This window comes from Dipodomys merriami, unplaced genomic scaffold, assembly GCF_024711535.1.
Source record: "Dipodomys merriami isolate MVZ:Mamm:240054 unplaced genomic scaffold, mDipMer1.0.p SCAF_9, whole genome shotgun sequence".
Classification (NCBI taxonomy): domain Eukaryota; kingdom Metazoa; phylum Chordata; class Mammalia; order Rodentia; family Heteromyidae; genus Dipodomys; species Dipodomys merriami.
This window is the reverse complement of record NW_027206512.1, coordinates 22463128-22481214: the sequence shown is the minus strand read 5'-3', so window position 1 is coordinate 22481214 and position 18087 is coordinate 22463128. Positions and strand designations below refer to the sequence as shown.

Here is an 18087-nt window from a genome sequence, read left to right as displayed (position 1 = left end):
GAAGAATATTCAGAACTTCCACTTGCATCTTCTCTAATTTCCTCAACTAAGCCTGTTCTTACATAAATGGGGCTACCTGAGTTTTCACTTGGGATTTTAAAATGATTTCTTATTGTAATTAGAATACCATCAGGCAGGAACTAGTTCATTTTTATTTTCTGCCCTGGTTTACATACAAATAGGGTTTTATGTTATCTTTGGTGCTAAGCTATTTAAATTCCTTTGCATCAAATGGATATTCTCAAGGAATAATTGGAAAGATCTATATATAAAACAAGATGTCATGATCGCAGTTTGCCTCAGAGCTCTGCATATGAGGTTTACATTTTAAAAAGTTATTATTAACTAATATGATCAATTTCTATAAAGATGTGGGATTAAGTCTGAGGGTTTGATTTAACAAATGAAACTAATGATAATCTTACATGATTCCTGATCACTGGGGTAAATATTGGATAATTTTATGAACACAAACTTTATTCAAATAATTAGTTCTATCTAATGGGATGAAGACTGGCTTAAAACCAACATACTTTTAAGTAGCAAAGTAAGATGGTTAATGATTACACGAGTACTGTAAAGACTTAAGTTTCTCTGCTCCTTGGAAAGATTTTAGGAAGTATGCAAATACAGCAGGAGTTTCTTGAATCACTGCATATAGGAGGCAAACATTTAGTAGTCATATTTCACATTGATTAAAAAAATAAGTCTCCATATTAATAAGAGTTTGATACTGACCTTCGAGGGAATTCTTCGTTTCAGACACAGGAATCTGAGTCTTGTCCAGCTCACTAATGTGATATAGGTCATCAAATTCTCCCCAGCGTGTCATTCTCCTAAAAAGTAATGAACCTTTCAAGTGAGGTCAATTTGCACTGAGGCCTATGATCATTTTCAGATTCACAATAGCAATTGAGAAGTTGTGGATCACTATAGGTAGATAAAAAAGCTAAACTTATAAAATTTTGTGATATTACCAAAATTAGTCCTGCCAGAGTGGTCACCCTGTGTTGTAAATACATCCATACTTTTTATTGAAGCATATTTGGCATATTAGCAAAATAATTCAGTTACGTTCTGCAACCTACGTTATACAGACACAGTGAAAGTATATGCAAATAGAATCGGTAGAGATTAATATAATCCATTGTTATTAAGAAATCTCACAAAGTTGCTGAGAGTGTAGAAAGCATTTATTCCACCAATATATACTGAAAATCTACTGTAGTAAAGTATTATTATGTAAAGTTGCTCTAAAGTAATAAAATATAAAACTATCTTTAAGGTCTTGACTACTATGAGACAAAAATTTACAAAAGAAGAAAATGCACAAACCATTTTAGTAGAAAGTTATGACTTTATGTTTTAACATAATTAATGTTCAAAGCATTATAATTCCCAGGTTGAATAAAACATTGTTTTAGCAGGCTAACATTTTTATTTTATATAATCTGTCTGTAAACAGTTACTTAACCTTTTCTGCCCTCATCAACAACAGGAGAATCACAGTAAAATGAGGTAGAATAATATTATTGAAAGGATTAAATGAATGTATTTGAATAAATTTTTAAAACAGTGCCCTAAATAGTACTTGACATATATCCAAAAATATCATCATAATCATGGTCACTGACAACTTCATCATCATCATCATCATTGCCAATATTCAACTGTATTTTTTTTATAATTAGTCAGGTGATCCAAGGCATTCTTGGACCTCTTTGATAAAGGGACACCATTATTTTTGGGGAATAGTCTTAGCCCCAGTGTTTCTTCCATAAAATCTATTGTATTATGTCCTAAAATATTTACTTCTAGGGAAATTCTGATATTAACGCTATCAGATATTACTGGTAGAAAAACGCATTAATATTAATGATAAGTAAAGATGAAAATAAATGATCTTTCTCTCAATCTTTGAATTCTTTTGAGGTTTTCTATAGCTAGTCTATTGTTTGATAATGACAACAGTTGAAGGAAGTAAATCACATGATCTAACATATTTCTTAAAAAAATTTCCAACAAGCTCTACTATTCAGAATTGCAAGCCAAATAAATTTCATAGTTCAATAACATATGTAGTAACTTAAACAAAGAATGATTTACTAATGTAAATAATTTAATACCTTAACTCAAAGCAGAATGCCTCAGATCCCAACTAATAATCTAATAATTCTTATTTTGTATAAAATGATGTATTTCTTGCAAAGTATAGCAGACTAGTAATCACATTAGGCCAGATTTAATTAGCAGAAAGAGGGTTCGAAATAGAAAAAGACAAGGCCAATGAAAAACAGAAACTAAGCAGACAAAACAGCTTGATAATGTTTCATATGGGTGACATATGAGAATTACCACAAATGTCAGATGACTGATGGACAGCATAAAATCTTGATGAGTGACAAGCTTTACAGCTGTCTCTTGCACTACCTTACAGTTTAGTACTAACACACAAACCTGAGGCTCAGCCATGGCTGAGTACATTCAGTATTTGGCCTTTTTATCTCCCTACCATCTACAGCTAAAGAAAATTATAACTCTGGGTTGTGTAGTTGAGGGTGACTCTGTACAGCCATACAAATGACTAAGTCTAAGGGCAGTTATGTAGAGTTTTCAAGAGAGGAACTGTACTATCAAGTACAGTGAAGTTTAATTTGCCCAAACACGGGACTGTGTGTGTTGCTCTGACCAAACTTCAGGATGTAGATCGTTTGCAAATTTAATCTCTAAATGAGATGTACAGTATAATGGACATAGACATTTGATAAACAAATACAATACAGTCACTTCCATAGTCAAACTGTAAGGAAAAACAAAGCCAAATAAAACATGGTTGATGTTATTCAAATGCACACCTGTCCAGTTTCAACTCTTTACCTCATTTTGCCACGGCTTACCCCAAATATGCAAATGTTGATTTTTGGTAGATACTACCATGAAATAATGCAAGCAAAAATAACCTCAACGAAGCTATTATTTTTTAATAAAAATTTCCAAGAACACTTAGCCAAATATAGAAATCAAAGTACCTACCACCCACAAAATAATTTTATAAATCACAAGGGGTCAAAACTCACACAAAGTGATTTACTTTGAAGTGTCTATCATTTTCATTCAGTGGATACTTCCTCTATATGACTAGTTTCTCACATAATTAAAACAAACTAGCATGACAAGTATGCAACATCCCCATCTGTCACTGAATGTTCACCCACTGGAGATATTACATTCTGTGCTTGCCCAAGAGCAGAGATGATAATTCCTATCCACAGCTGTCAATGTAGGAAAAGAAACATACAACAGATTTTAGACTGAGGAAAGATTTTAGACTGTAGTCAATCCCTTTACACAATTTCACTGAGTCACTTGAAGGGAGATGAGCAGAATGAGAGTGACACAGAATAGTACCTAAGTTTGGCAGTGTACTCCATGACAGAACCAGAAGCCAAGGAAACGCCATTCCAGATTATAGTGCCCCTTCCTGCCTGATACTCACTTAGCTCTTACCAAGAACCAAATGCTACCTTGCTCTTGTGTGGGAGTGTGTGAAGAGTGGGGTATTTTCCTGTGAATTCTTGACTCTCCATTTAAAAGCTTGAGACACTGCAAGAGTGTCCTTCTTGCAACCTAGTAAGTCTTGTCACTGTGATAAGGAGGAAGCAGATGTCATTTTTCTACTTAATTTCCAATGGCTTACTTCTTGGCAACATTCTGATAAACATGAAAAATGGAAACTGTTTCTATACCATGTGTGCCATTAGGCTATTATTTTATAATCCGCTGTACTACATGAGGGGACATCAAAATTATCTTGTCTTGAAACTCATACAAATTTTCAGGATTGCTAGAGACAATTTTTTGAATTTAAGAAATCAAAATAGATCTTGGGGTAGCCATTAAAGTAATGAGAGTTGGGCATTGGTGGTTCATACCTATAATCCTAGTTATTCAGGAAGCTGATACCTGAGGATCAAAGTTCAAAGCCAGCCTTACAGCTTGGCAGACAAATCAACTGGAAGTGTGTCTTAAGTGTCAGAGCACTAGCCATGGGCAAAAAGAAAGAAAGGAAAAAAAAAGTGAATGAAAACAAGAGGTCCCAAGAATCAAGTCCCAGTACCAGAAAAAGATAAATAAAATAATGATGGTTTGACATCTCCTTGATATTGAAAAGATTCCATACTTTACTAAGTTTCCATGAATCAAAAGCTAAAATAAAAGGAGCTGGCTTCTCAAAGGAAATTGGCCCTGAATTCTTAGGTAATATGAAGTATGAGAGCTAATTTTGTGAATTCTTAGGCAGTTGTATTTTTTTTTAAGTTGAGTTTTATCACTTAAAGTGCTACTCCTTAGATGATCAAGTGGTAGAACCTTAAGCAAAATATCTGAGAGCACCCTGGCCCTGAGTTCAAGCCCTAGTACTGACTAAATAAGTAAATACATAAACTTAAAAAGAAAGCAGAGAGAGTCCTTTGTTCCAAGGAGAGTAAAAGTTAAAATTTTATCCCCAGCATTTTGAAAATCAGGTCAGGGCTAACCAAATCTTCCGCCTTTACATTTTGCCTTTTTAAAGAAGTAATGTACACGTTTCAAGGAGAATGCTAAACAGCAGAGGGTTTGAAAAGCACAGACTCCGGAGGCCATGGTATGAAGGTCCAGTTTGGTTTTCACTCATGGTAGCTGAGGATCCTACATCCAGACCTAAACGTACCTCACAGAGCCCTGGTTTCTGAGCTCTCAATTCATGGAGTTGCTGTGGCATCATAGAAGACTGAGCTTTATGTGGAGGCCTAAGCTCTCAAAAGTGATAGACAGACCACGTGTGAACTTAAAATCATGAAGGATAGCTTACCCATTGCTGGAAAAGGCATCTGGTGGCTTTGACATAGTAAAACAAGAGATTTGCTTGTCATCCTGTATTTTCAGCTGTATGGGCCGTTTGATGCCCCAGGAAATGTCTAGCATTCCTTCAACAATGACATTCCCGTCTTCAGTCTAAGGAAGAAACCAATAATTCCCACAATTGTTTTGTATTATTTATAGAAGGCAAATGTTTTATTGAAGATGAGCAAGTTAGGACACAAGAAATCTTAATGGGGTTCACAACATTTTTAGAGAGGATTGTGTGGATTTTCAATTTTTTTACGGTTCTATTTTTAAAATATGATTGCCATATACAGCAAAGTAAGTCAGAATAGCAACAGCATATCCATCAGAGAGTGTATGTTAAACTACTTTCTAAAATGGTTGGGGATTAAGTGGGATTTGAATGTTTTGATTCTGTTTAATTCAGAATTAAAACAGATTTAAACATTGCACTGAATTAGACATTTGAATTGCTTGCCCTCTGGTCACTCATCTCTAGCATCTGCTCACTCATCTCTAAACTCACAAAGTTATGCTAAGGAAGGGAAACAGTGCATGTGGAAATACTATAAAATACACAACATATAAATGATACTTGTGAAAATCAATAGCATTTGAAGAATTCATTTTAAATTAGAAATAGCATAACAAAAAAGGAAACTACTGTATCATACAACAAACAAAAATGAAATGAAATATGGTATCTAAATATTTATTGATAAATATATTCCCATAGAAGTTATTTTCCAATCTATGTTTTCTTTTCTTTTCTTTCTTTTTTTTGTCGGTCGTGGGGCTTGAACTCTGGGCTTGGGCACTGTCCCTCAGCTCTTCAGCTCAAGGCAAGCGCTCTACAACCTGAGCTACAGCACCACTTCCGGTTTTCTGGTGGTTTATTCGAGATAAGAGTTTCACGGACTCTCTTGCCTGGGCTGGCTTTGAACTGTGATCCTCAGATCTCAGCCTCCTGAGTAGCTAGGATTACAGGCATGATCCACCGGCACCTGGCTTGTTTTCTTTTATATATGTAAATAACTTATTGTTAAATTAGTGTACTTTTGTTATATATAACTATATTGTTAAATATAACTATAGATGGTTATATATATATATATATTTACTTATATATATGTATAAAATGAAGCAAAGCCACAACCCATCATCCAATAACACAAAACCCACTATTAATCTGACTTTGACAACACTGATCCTTTGCTTCTTTGAAAATACACATGAAAACTGCAAACTCTAGAATAAGACTGCTTTGTGTTGAATACCTGGCTGTTCCACTTCCTAGCTGAGTGGTCTTGGGAAGGTTGCTGACCACTTTTCAGCCTGGACTTCCTCTTCTTATAAACTTATATTGCAATAATTCTTAGTTCATATGACCTGACATCCAATAAGTGTTCAGGAAACATTACTGTTCATTATTTCTTTGGCTGATAAGCCTTAAGTGTTTTTAAAATTAGGCACATTTCTTTATCTAGAGATTAATTAGCTCCTATAGCATGTTATGAAGTTTCTGAAGTCATTCAACTAAACCCCTAAAGTAAGCTTTGGAGTAAAGGCTAAAATGCTATGTAACTTTTCTTTCCAAATTGTAGATTTAAGCTAAATCATGTTGGTCAAATGCCATATGTGCCTTCAAACTTGAAGATTTAAATCAGGAGGACAAAAGCCTAAAGTTTCCTGAGGCCAGAAAGTTATTGTAAATATGTAAAGGGAGGCCCATTAGAATATGAGACTAAAATCAGAGAAAAGGACAAGATCAGGAAAGGAAATCTAAGTTTAATTTGACAGGAGATTGCCAACTGCACCCTTAAAAATATTTTTCTCACTTCAGGACTTTCCTGAACTATTTCTTTAACATTTTGAAATGTGCTATCATTGTGATATAGAAAACATTTACTGGAATCTAACTTGTTTCATTTTCAAGCAAATGAAATTTGGTGTGACAAAATTTGTTTGACTAATCCTTCATTGGTAGAGATTTAATATCACGTTCGCATTTTCTCCATTATAAAAAAAGGTCACCAAAAAAATGTTCCTATACACATGAGGGAGTATTCGTGAGAAAGTACTATGATAGATTTCTGGTGAAATTACTGTTCAAGACGTTTTTTTCATTAATAGATAAAAGTTGTATCTTTAAAATAGAAAGAAACATTAAAATTATTTAAAAATGCTTTTCTATCCCAAAAGTGCTTAGGAAGTCACAGATGATTAATGAATTAAATGATTAAAAAATGATTAAAAAAATGAATTAAGTTAAAGATTAACCACGTATGTTACTAACTTATACACTTTAACTCACCCTCACTCTTTCCTATTTTTATAGAATTTTTTCCTAAGAGTCAAACTGTTGCAGGAGCTTACCTGTCCATATAAAATATGCAGATTTTTCTGGTTCTCATAGAAAATGTTGTAGGTCTTCAATAAAGTATTGAGTTGTTCCCTAAAACAAAACCAAAACAAGAAACAAAAAATCACATCCAGTTATAATCACTCTGAGCCATTTTAACAGTAAAAGGCAATAATACTTTCATTTCATAAAGGTATGATAGGGTGTTAAAAATTGAAGTATTTTTAGGACATTGACAAATATTGCAGACGCCAATTATAACCAGAGAAGGTAAGATAACTCAGGGTAAGAGTGTAGTCTTAAGAGGCAGCCATTAAGCAAATTTGGGTTCCTGGGTTTTGTTGTTTTAGCACATTTCACCAATCTAAATGAAGCACCTCCTTTGTCTCCAGGCACTGGTGGCTCAGACCTGTAATCATAGCTACATAAGGAGGCTGACCTCTGAAGATGGTGATTCGAAGATTTGTGATTCTAGCCCCAGCAGAAAAATCCCCGAGATTCATAGGTCCAATTAAACAGCAAAAAGCCAGAAGTGAAGCTGTGGCTCAAGTGGTACAGTGCCAGCCTTGGAAAGGACGGGAGCACCTATTTTGTATTAACAGTGCTTCCTACTGGGGTTCCAGCAGTTAGGGAATGGTTGTAGGGAATGGCTGCTGCTCCTGAAGTATGTTTCCCTTTGTGGGTTCTGGCAGAGAAGCACTGGTTCCTGCCACACCTTTATCCTTTCTTCTGTGTCCGAAGATGTTATTTTTACCCATCTGGATTATTACAAAGACGTCCTAAGAATATGTGGTGTATTCTTTACACTAGAAACTTGTTTTCTTTGGTCAGTTGTGGGGCTTGAAGTCTGGGCTTGGGCACTGTCCCTGAGCAATTCAGCTTAAGGTGAATGCTCTACCATTTGAGCCACAGCACCATTTCTGGTTTTCTGGTGGTTAATTGGAGATAAGAGTCTCATAGACTTTCCTGCCCAGCTGGCTTTGAACTGCGATCCTCAGATCTCAGCCTCCTGAGTAGATAGGATTAAAGGCATGAGCCACCAATGCCCAGCATAGAAACTCTTTTAATGTAAACCTTAAAAATCACTTTCCTGTTTGTCAAAACTTTGGAATGTCTTCCCATTATTTGGAATAAAAGCCAATGTTCTTACAATGACTTCAAAGGCTGGGCTGGTCTTCTATCACATCTTTCATCTCCTTCTCTATGTCTGTCCTTTCCTTAGTACCTTCAGCCTTTGGCCTCCATGACATGCCTTGAACATTCCTGGAACACACTCACCCTTGAACTTCCTGACCGCTCCCTCATCATCACCTGCCAGGTGATTCACTGCATTTATTTCATTGAAACCACCTTCTCAGAGACTTTCTTTAGTTTTTATTATGGCTGTCGCGGTTTGTTTTGTTGACTTGTTTAGAGCCTTCTTATGTCACTCAAGGTGGCCTGAAACTTGCTATGTAGTGCAGGTTGGTCTCAAATAATCCTCTAGCCTCAGCCTCCAAAGTGTGTGTTGGTACTATGGGGGTGTACTACCAGGTGGGCCTAGTTTCAAGAAATTTTTCTTGAGCACTGAATCTAAAAGTGCATGCTCCCAATATTTCAGATCCTGTTTTCTTCCCCTACCCCTACGACATCATCTAACCTTCGATATGATTTCCTAATCTAACTCTCATGCCATCTCATTTAAAGGCAGAGCATTGGTAGGTTGTGTCTGATAAGAGTTTTTGACACATAATAAGGACCAACAATTTTCTAAATGAAATTATCCTAATAAGCTCTTCCCAAAAACCAAACAAACCAAAAGAAAAAAAATGGGAAAGAATTTGTGTGTGTGTGTGTGTGTGTGTGTGTGTGTGTGTGTGTGTGTGTGTGTGTGTGTGTGTGTGTGTGTGTGTGTGTGTGTGTGTGTGTGTGTGTGTGTGTGTGTATGTTGGTATAGGGTCTTGAAATCAGGGCCTGGGCTCTGTCCCTGAGCTTTTTTCTCTACCACTTTGAGCTACAGCTCCATTTCCAGCTTTTTGATGATTAATTGGAGATAAGGGTCTTACAGACTTTCCTGCCCTTGCTGGCTTTGAACTGAAATCCTCAGATCTCAACCACTTGAGAAGTTAGGATTATAGGTGTGAGCCACTGGAACTATTTTATAAATTATATATTATATAAATGACATGAAAGTCCAAGTATTTCCATAGCAAAGTTTCCTGGACCCTCAACTATCTGTGTCCTTTTCACAAGAATATTGGCTCTCTGAGGATAGAGCAGGAAGTCAGGTTCTCAGTGCAAAGAGCATAAACTAGCTCATAGAATGCTCTTGTAACAAGACTGAATATTGAAAGGCAAAGTTGATATATCGTGATTTGTTTCATCTTTTGTTTTTTTTTGTACCAGTCCTGGGCCTTGAATTCTGGGCCTGGGTGCTATCTCTAAGCAACTTTTGCTCAGGGCTAGCACTCTACCATTTTAAGCCACAGCACTACTCCTGGTTTGCTGGTAGTTGTTGGAGGTAAGAGTCTCAGGAAGTTTTCTGCCAGGTCTTGTTTTGAATTGTGACCTTCAGGTCCCAGCCTCTGGAGTAGCTAGGATTATAAGCATGAGCCACTGGCACTTAGCTTGATTTTTTCCATGTTTTAAATCATTCACTTGCAATTTTTAACATGTACATTTCCAATGACCAATTACTATACAAATGCCACACAAAAATATTCTATAGAAGTTTTCCATTTTACTGGTCCATTTCCTACATGGGTTAATTATTAATGCATAGTTACCTTCTACAAAGTATTCAGCATACTGATCTTATTTCCCTTGCCGTCATTATTTGTGGGAAGCCTTTATCAAAATTATACTTCTGGCAGCATACCAAAAGCTCTCGTTTGTATAGCTCTTGTTATTTAGTGCCAAACACTCCACATGGAAATTTCAGTTTCACTTGAGATACAACTCTTGATATGCTGGGCTGTGACAATTGTTGAAAGCAAATGAAGCTTTATATAATCTTATTCCCTCAGCTTCTGATAAAATCACACTATACAATAGAGCACAAGTAACTTTCAACATATTTAGTCCAGAACAACTCTTAGTTGGAAAATGTCTCTGTATTTGAACAACAAAAAATTTTTTTTCACTGTAAACAAGTTATCAAATGAGCCAGGGAGTTAGGTAAATTATGGTCCTGGAATACTTGTTTTTGTAAATAAAGTTTTATTGAAATCTACTAATACTAAATTGCTTGCTATCTATGGCTGTCTTCCTGCTATAACTGTAGAGCTGAGTGGTTGTGACAGCAGCTATATGGTACAGAAAGACTAAAATATTAAAAACTGGCACGTAACAGAGAAAAGCTACCAATCTGTACTCTATCATCCAGGGTAAGTGGAAACTCCTTCAGTCTTCCATACTGTTCTCAGGAACAGGATCTTTCTGACTGAGTATTATGTCACCTTGATGGAGTTTGGAATATGAAAGAGTACAGCCCAGTAAACTGAAGTAGAAAAATAAAATTAGCTCAGTTAATGGTGTAAGAGAAAGTGAAGAATCAGAAAATCTAGAAGTTGTGTGAATGACTACAGCAATGGTGAATGCATTCTGCAAGTGTCTTTCAGGGTCTTTTGAAGATGATTAATTTATGTACTCAATGAGAAAAAAATCAATCTAATATAGTAGTGAAATAAAATGGTAACCTATAACATCCTGACTTGACAGCTTGACAATTAGAGGCACAAGATGCTAAAGGAATATTGTCCAACTGGCCATCTGGGTCTGCTGACTAATTCAAATGATTTCTGCTTACAAAAGGCCTGCTTGGAAGGTCATTTTTTCATGCACACCAGAGTCACTATGTGAGCATAGTCCAGAATCCTCACTGATACATGGAAGGAGCTTTAAGAAACAAATGCTACCTATGGCAAACCTTGGCATTTAATAACTAAACCAAGTAAGTATGAACTGCTTACCAGGGAAGAGAAACCACATTATCAAGGTAATGCTGCTATTTCTGTGCTCTGTGGGAAAAAAATCAGAGACTTGTGATTCTAAGAGTATAATATGTAAAATGGGGAAAGGGGAGTAAAGAGCACCATGAACTAGCTTGAGAAATTTTGAGTTCACTCTGTAGGTTATGGGCAGGTTATGGACCAGGTGCTCTTAAGACCCAGTAGGTAAAGAACCAAAGATGGATTTCAGCACTAGGCAAGTGAGTGGGATCACTGCAATAGTCTTGGGTGAGACTAGTGTCTGACGGAAAGAAGATTGCATGTCACATATATGTGGAAGGGTCTCAAAATCTACAGGTATTTACAGTATGGAAAAATATGGAAATAGGAGATGGAAAGTCCTAGTAAAATACTTCCTGGTCTGGAAAGGAAACATTGAATATACACTGTGAAGGTGACATCTGAACACTGGCAGTGCATGAAGAAAGTCCTGGTAGTTTCTGATGGAAACTCAGAATTCTCCATCATAGTCTCCTGAAAATAGCTAACCAGGACAAGACTCTTGGATAACAGAGGTGGTGGCAGTGGCAGTTGTGGTTGGGGAGGATACAGAGGAGAGTCCAGTGTGCCTTTTGTTTGAGGCCGCATCTTGGCCTTAATGAGTAATAGAAGATGCAGAGTTAATAGGAAAATGTTTAGGTGTACTTTGTACTTTGTGGCCTGAGTTGCAACTGCTCAGCAGATGGGAATTACTCACATTCTGACCTTTACCATGGATAATGAATTTAGCAAGAAATCAGTTCCTCTACCTTATCAGGCTGTTTAGCTGGCCAGAAAGAAAACACTTTTATTGGATTTTATAATACCATAATGAACATAGGCATGGTACAGGATATGGGTGGAAGTGAATTATGCCTTATAGCTACATGGATGTCAAATATTTGTTATGAGTGTTCCCTTTTGTTTTATAATTGTTAGCATCATTAAGTGAATATCCAACTTCTTCCCTGGAAAACAAAGAAGTCTGTCTCATTCTTAATCTTACAACTTGGACCCAATGTGGGCAAACCACAGATATTGTCACATGCTGTACTCGAACACTAACTGCATAGACTGCTGCGTGACACCACAATGCTTCAAGGGAATAAAACCCAACAGCCTCCAAGGGCACCTTGGGCCCTTGGTAACACAAGTGGCCACATTTCGTGAACTTGTGTTTCTGCTGTCTCCTGGAAATTTGTTGGAAAGGTGTCATGGTTCAAGTCAGGCAGCCATTGGCCTACACCTTCACAGCAGCATTAGGCACAGCTCTATGGCATGTGGGACCATATTGAAGAGTGAGGACCTAAGACATTTAAGAGAAGAGTCTCTAGGTGAGAGGAGAAATAAAAGCACCAGTTTTCTTGTCCATTTAGTTTCCTTTCCCTCACTGATTTTGTTCATTGTGTTACATTTTAGTGAGAAAGCTTCATGTGTTAGGTTCAAAAAGTTGAAAACTTTCTGTACATGTATTTAAAAAAAATAAAACAACTGCATTAAACCTGTAAAGGTAACACACTGAATTATTTGCTGAGATTAAGTTTTTATTTTCATTGGATAGATTGTGCACTTTTCAAAGTACAAGAATATTTGGATTATGCTCATATTTTTCCCATAGCATCCATAAAACACAGCACAAATTACTGTCTGATTTTTGAAAAGGAGGAATTGGGAACGATGAGGATGACAGACAAGAATACACGATGAGAGGCTGATGGAACAGATGACTCTGATCAAGATGCTTTGTATGCACAAATGAACATGTTAAATTGAACCCCCCTTGCGTAACTGTTTGAAGATAATAATAATAATAATAATAATAAAGATAGAAAAAAGACTTAATGTTACTCTATTTGTCAAGATGAGCTCCCCATTACTGATGCTGACAAGTACTGGCAGAGTTCTCTTAACCCACTTTATCCTTCACTTATTGTCCACTTGAATCCTGGAATTAAAATTGTAAAGGTCAGTGGGCCTCTCTTCCATAAACTGCCACCATGCCAAGTCTTCTTGCCCTGGGTTTCATCTCCTGGCTCCAATGGTGAAGAAAGAATGCTGTTCAACCTGGGCACAGAGGCTGCCCTCAGCTTAGTAAAGTAGGTTATTCACATTTCCATTGCAAATGAGGGGATTGGGTTTCCAGGTCTGAAAGCTGAGAATCTGGGGGTGACAGGGGGACTCTCTGGACTGTTGTGAAAATGCTAGTCCTCTATTATCAAGGAACCCTACAATTGGTCTAACTGTCCTGACTTCAAAGTCCTCAGAAGGGGCCCTCACTCCAAAGGACACCTTTTTTAAAGAGGAAAAACGTTGAACCTTGCTAGCAGCTTTTTGAGTATTATTTATTAAGGGTAGTGCTAATACTTCTAAAGCAGAAGCGTGGTTCATTTCTAATAGATGGCCTTACTCTTTGTCTGAAGCAGGGACTCTCTCTATAGCCCAGGAGGGCCTCAAACTCACAATTTTCTAGTCTGTGCTTACCTACAAGGATTACGAGTATGTGCCACTATACTTGATCCTAAACATCTTGGGGATCCCTTTATAAGAATATATTGATATTTTAGACTCTAGCATGTTCTTTAACTTTAAAAGAGGGAGGTACTACCTATTGCTTTTCCTGCTATGTTTCGCTTCTAAGTTAAAAAAGAAAATTAAACAAACAGCGTGCTATTTCCATTGGCAGCTATAATGAGCGGCTGCCGTATCAGGCGTCATTCTCTGTCACTGCAAGCAGCTGAATTCCTGGGCAGCACATGCAGTTGGCAGACAGGAAAGAAAGCAAGAAAGGACTGAGCTCTTTCCTTTCCTCTCCTGGCCTGGGACTCACAGAAGCAGGTCTGTGTCTCAACTTTGACACTGTTCACAAGCCAGCACCGTTTCAAGTGTTGATTCTAATCCAATGTTGAGATTTGAAACTTCTTAACAAATGGAAGTTGACTTCTCAGTGTAACTGATTTTTTTTGGGGGGGGGAATAAATTGAGAAACATTTAATAGTTAAGAAAAGTCTGCTGAAAAACTCCAGAAACATGTATTGCATATTGGCCATACATGTGGAGAAAAGTGGTTCTCAAACATGAACATCAGAAACTTCCAAACAGATGATTGAAACACACACTGTTGGGTAGTATCCTTTAAGTTTCTTATTGAGTAGGTCTGTGGTGGGTGCTGAGAATTTACAACTTCCTAGGGCCCACCAGGCTTTGAGATTCTCTCTGTGACATTTTAAGGGGCTTGGGAGTGGAAGGGATGTTTTTCTTTCAAGAGAGCAGAAGCCTTTTGTTACTGTTGTATTGTAAAAAAGATGAAATATGTGGCCAATTCAAATTAGAACTACAATGATTACTCAATCTAAAAATTTGATGTTACATTAAAAAGTAGAGAAGTACTTAGTCAATAAAGGTTGAGGATCTTTTCTCTGTCAAGGGCCATTTGGATATTTATAACATCATTTGAGAGCCATATAAAATTACCAGCTTAAAACTTAGCCTTCCATATTTAGTCATACATTTAATTAACTAGAACTGCTTCTCTTTGGTGATGTTAGCTGGTATGATGTTTATGTTGGCATGAAAAAAGCTCCTAGAATTTCCAGTCCTGCCTGTGTTTGCCCTTGGCAAGATCAGACTAAATGATTCTGTGGGCCTTCCATAAAAGAGCCATAGCCCATGGGCCCTTTCCCACCCCGTTAGATAAGTACCCTGCCTCTGCTTTGAAGGTAGTATCTCAGGATGGCATAGATGAAGTCATATTAATGTCTCCACTGAGTTCTTCAAGGTTGGTCATTGGCATACTCATTCCTGTTCCATCCCTTATCGAGCCATTATCATCAAACCGAGGACATAATTGATAAAGAGGGAACATCAAGATTCTGCCATGATGAGACTTACTTTCCAGGATAGGGTAAGGAAACAAAACAAACGGTTTAAAAAAAGAAAGAAGAAAATGTATATGGATGAATAAGTTTTATGAACATAATAAAATAAGATTGTGCAATACAGTACTTAAGAGGAAGAGGGTAGGCAGGCAGTCTGGAATGTTAAACTGACACCTCAAAAATAGGAAGGTGCCAATCATAGAGAGTCAAAGAGAGTTTCCAGGCAGATGATGCAAACCTCATCCAATGTATGCAAGTCTCGGCATGGAATGTTTGAAGGAGAGAGAGAGAAAAAGAAAAAGTGGTTCCAAATGAGTTATAAAGTCATTTACACCCTAGATATTATGGGATGGTGTCTGCATCTTATTCTGAGTGCTACAGAAAACTTTCTAAGGGTTTAGATGACAGGAATTGTGTTCAAGAGAGCCATTCTGGCTGCTCAGGGGGAATGGACGGTACGGGCAGGGAACAGAAGCACAACAGCTCTGACTGGATGTTTAAAAGTGGTTAGATGTGGAACTGGGCGCTGGCAGCTCAAACTTGTAATCTTAGCTACTCAGGAGGTTGAGATCTGAGGATCATGGTTTGAAGTCAGCCTGAGAAGGAAAGTCTGTGAGACTTATTTCCAATTAACCACACAAAAAAGCCAAAAGTGGAGCTGTGGCTCAAGTGGTAGAGCATCAGCCTTTTAAGTGCAAAAGCTAAGGTTCTGAGTTCAAGTCCCTGTACTGAGGGTGGTTGCGTGCACATACACACACACACACATATACACACACACATACACACACACACACAACACACACACACAACACACACACATACACACAGGCTAGATTTGGAAGTGATTTGATTATGTGCTGTGAGGTTGGACATAGAAATGAGAGAATGGAGTGATCAGGCTATTATCTAGCTCTTCCTTGAGGCTTGCTTCCTGTTCACTCCTGGTTTGCTCAAACACATCATGTTTTTCCAAGACAAACAGTATAGATTTTTTTAAAGACCTGTTGAAAAATAAACTTAGGTGTGCCCCATATCACCAGGTGTCAGTGGAGCAGATGCAAGTTTGCTGTACAATACAGCATTCCTGTGAACAGCAGAAACTGCGCGTGTGGGCCAAGACTACCTTGCCTTCACAGCTGATGCCTTGAGTTCCCTTAGGGGGAGTCTATTTGATGAATTCCTTCATTTATTTACTAATAGGCCTTCCAGCTCACTGATAGGGGCAAGAACAAAACAAAAACCTTTTCACTAATGCCATTATTGGAGGGTGTGAAACACAGCAGGTAGCCAGTGAGTTTCAGTGCCATCTGCGTGAGCTGGAGCTAAAGACCAGCTTTCCCAATACACAGTCTCTCGCGTCCATCTTGCTTTGAAAGCCTGCTGAGATGCTACCATGCCTGTGACCCCTGATTTGCCTTACTTTTGACAAAAAAATGTTCACATTATTAAGGAGCTTTGTTCTATTCTCAGTTCCCATCATCTGTGGCCCACACTATACAAAAAGAATATTGAACATGTCTAATCATATCATCTGCTTTGCTTGACACCTTTAAATGTCTTTCCATTGCTTTTGGAATAAAAATAAAACTTCCAAATCCTTATCATGGCATGTAACGTTGTCCCTTGCCTGTCTTCCTCTTTTGTTTCCTCTCAATAGACGCTTCCCTGTACCTCATCTTCCCGCAGCACTGTGCTTTCTCACCCTGGCCTATGAACCTTGTCCCCATTCACATCTCATTTCTAGAGAAACCTTCCTGGGTCTATACTTTTCTTGGAAGCAGGTTCCTTTCCTCTGGAACATTTACCTCAGTTTGTCTTAGGCCTTTGCACCCATGGTTCTCAAAAGTGGGACCCACAGGCCAGCAGCATGTACACCACCTGGAAACTGATAGGCAAAGGACCTACCCCTCCTCAGACCTTCTGACACAGAAACCCTAAAAATGTGCCCAGTGCTCTTCACTTTAAACACAAACCGTCCAGGTGATTCTGTTAGAGGATTAAAGTTAAGATTGGGAGTTTTAAACTCAAACTCTGCTTAGAGTAGGATCCTTGCCTGATTTGGCTTAACAGTGAATATTTGAGATCTTTTCTATTATAGCTTCTGGCTCATAGCATGTTCTTAATTTGGGAATTAAAATACAGGAAGTAGAACCATGATTTATTCTTGGGTTAGGGGTAGAAGAGATCTTTCTTTCACTAGTGTAGCTAACATATCCAGAAATCCAAGAATAATCTACAAATGTGGTATACTTCCGGAGTCTTTGAATTTTGAATTCATTAGACTTTCTAAGGAAATATCTTCGGTAGGTTGGGGAAAGGCCTTATTGTTTTTAAGCTGACTTAAGTAACAAACTGTACAGTAAATTTTATCGGAAATAACAGATTATTTTAATATCAATATGTTAAATGATTATGATAATATCTACTTGTGGGAAAAATATAGGATATTTTCCAATAAATATCCTTTTTTTCAAATATCTGAGGGTGATATCATTGACTTTTTTGTGACATAGTAACGTGTGTCATGCAGCTTTTTATAATAATTTCTCTTAGTTTTACTGGACTATCAGACATAAATAATGTGATTTCTGAAAAATAATCTCTAACATAGGAAAAAGTTCTAACACTTAAAAGAAGTGGTTCTAAGCAGGTGTTTCAAACTCTTCTCCTCTGGCTTCCTTTAAGCTCTTTTTAAAAAAGTTATTATAAAAGTGATTTACAAAGGGATTACAGTTACGTAAGTCAGGTAAATAGTACATTTCTTTTTGAACAGTGTTACCCCTTCACTCACTTTCAACCAGTTTTACCCTTCTGCCACCCCCTGCCACCAAACACAGTATCAAGTGATATCACTGCTGCATATTTTCACCCTTTGTCCCGCCATTCCTGTGCCCCCCTAAACCTCCCCCAAACAAATAAATGTGCAAGCAAAAGGTACAGAAAACTAAAACAGCAACAAAGGAGAAAACAAACCTCACGTCCATTTCTTGGAGTTCATTTAGATGAATATCCTATGAAC

General features: G+C 37.4%; 1 protein-coding gene across 3 annotated transcripts in view; it reads right to left on the bottom strand.

Moving 5' to 3' along the window:
• The window catches only part of Rassf6 (Ras association domain family member 6), a 44726-nt gene that overhangs the window by 12975 nt on the left and 13664 nt on the right, over positions 1 to 18087 (bottom strand). For all 3 annotated transcript variants that reach the window (XM_070013047.1, XM_070013048.1, XM_070013049.1), the window contains exons 3-5: positions 7240 to 7318; positions 4850 to 4992; positions 739 to 836 (exon numbers count right to left, since the gene is read on the bottom strand). In XM_070013047.1, the coding sequence (XP_069869148.1) occupies positions 739 to 836; positions 4850 to 4992; positions 7240 to 7318 (320 nt within the window). The remainder of the gene's footprint in view (positions 1 to 738; positions 837 to 4849; positions 4993 to 7239; positions 7319 to 18087) is intronic.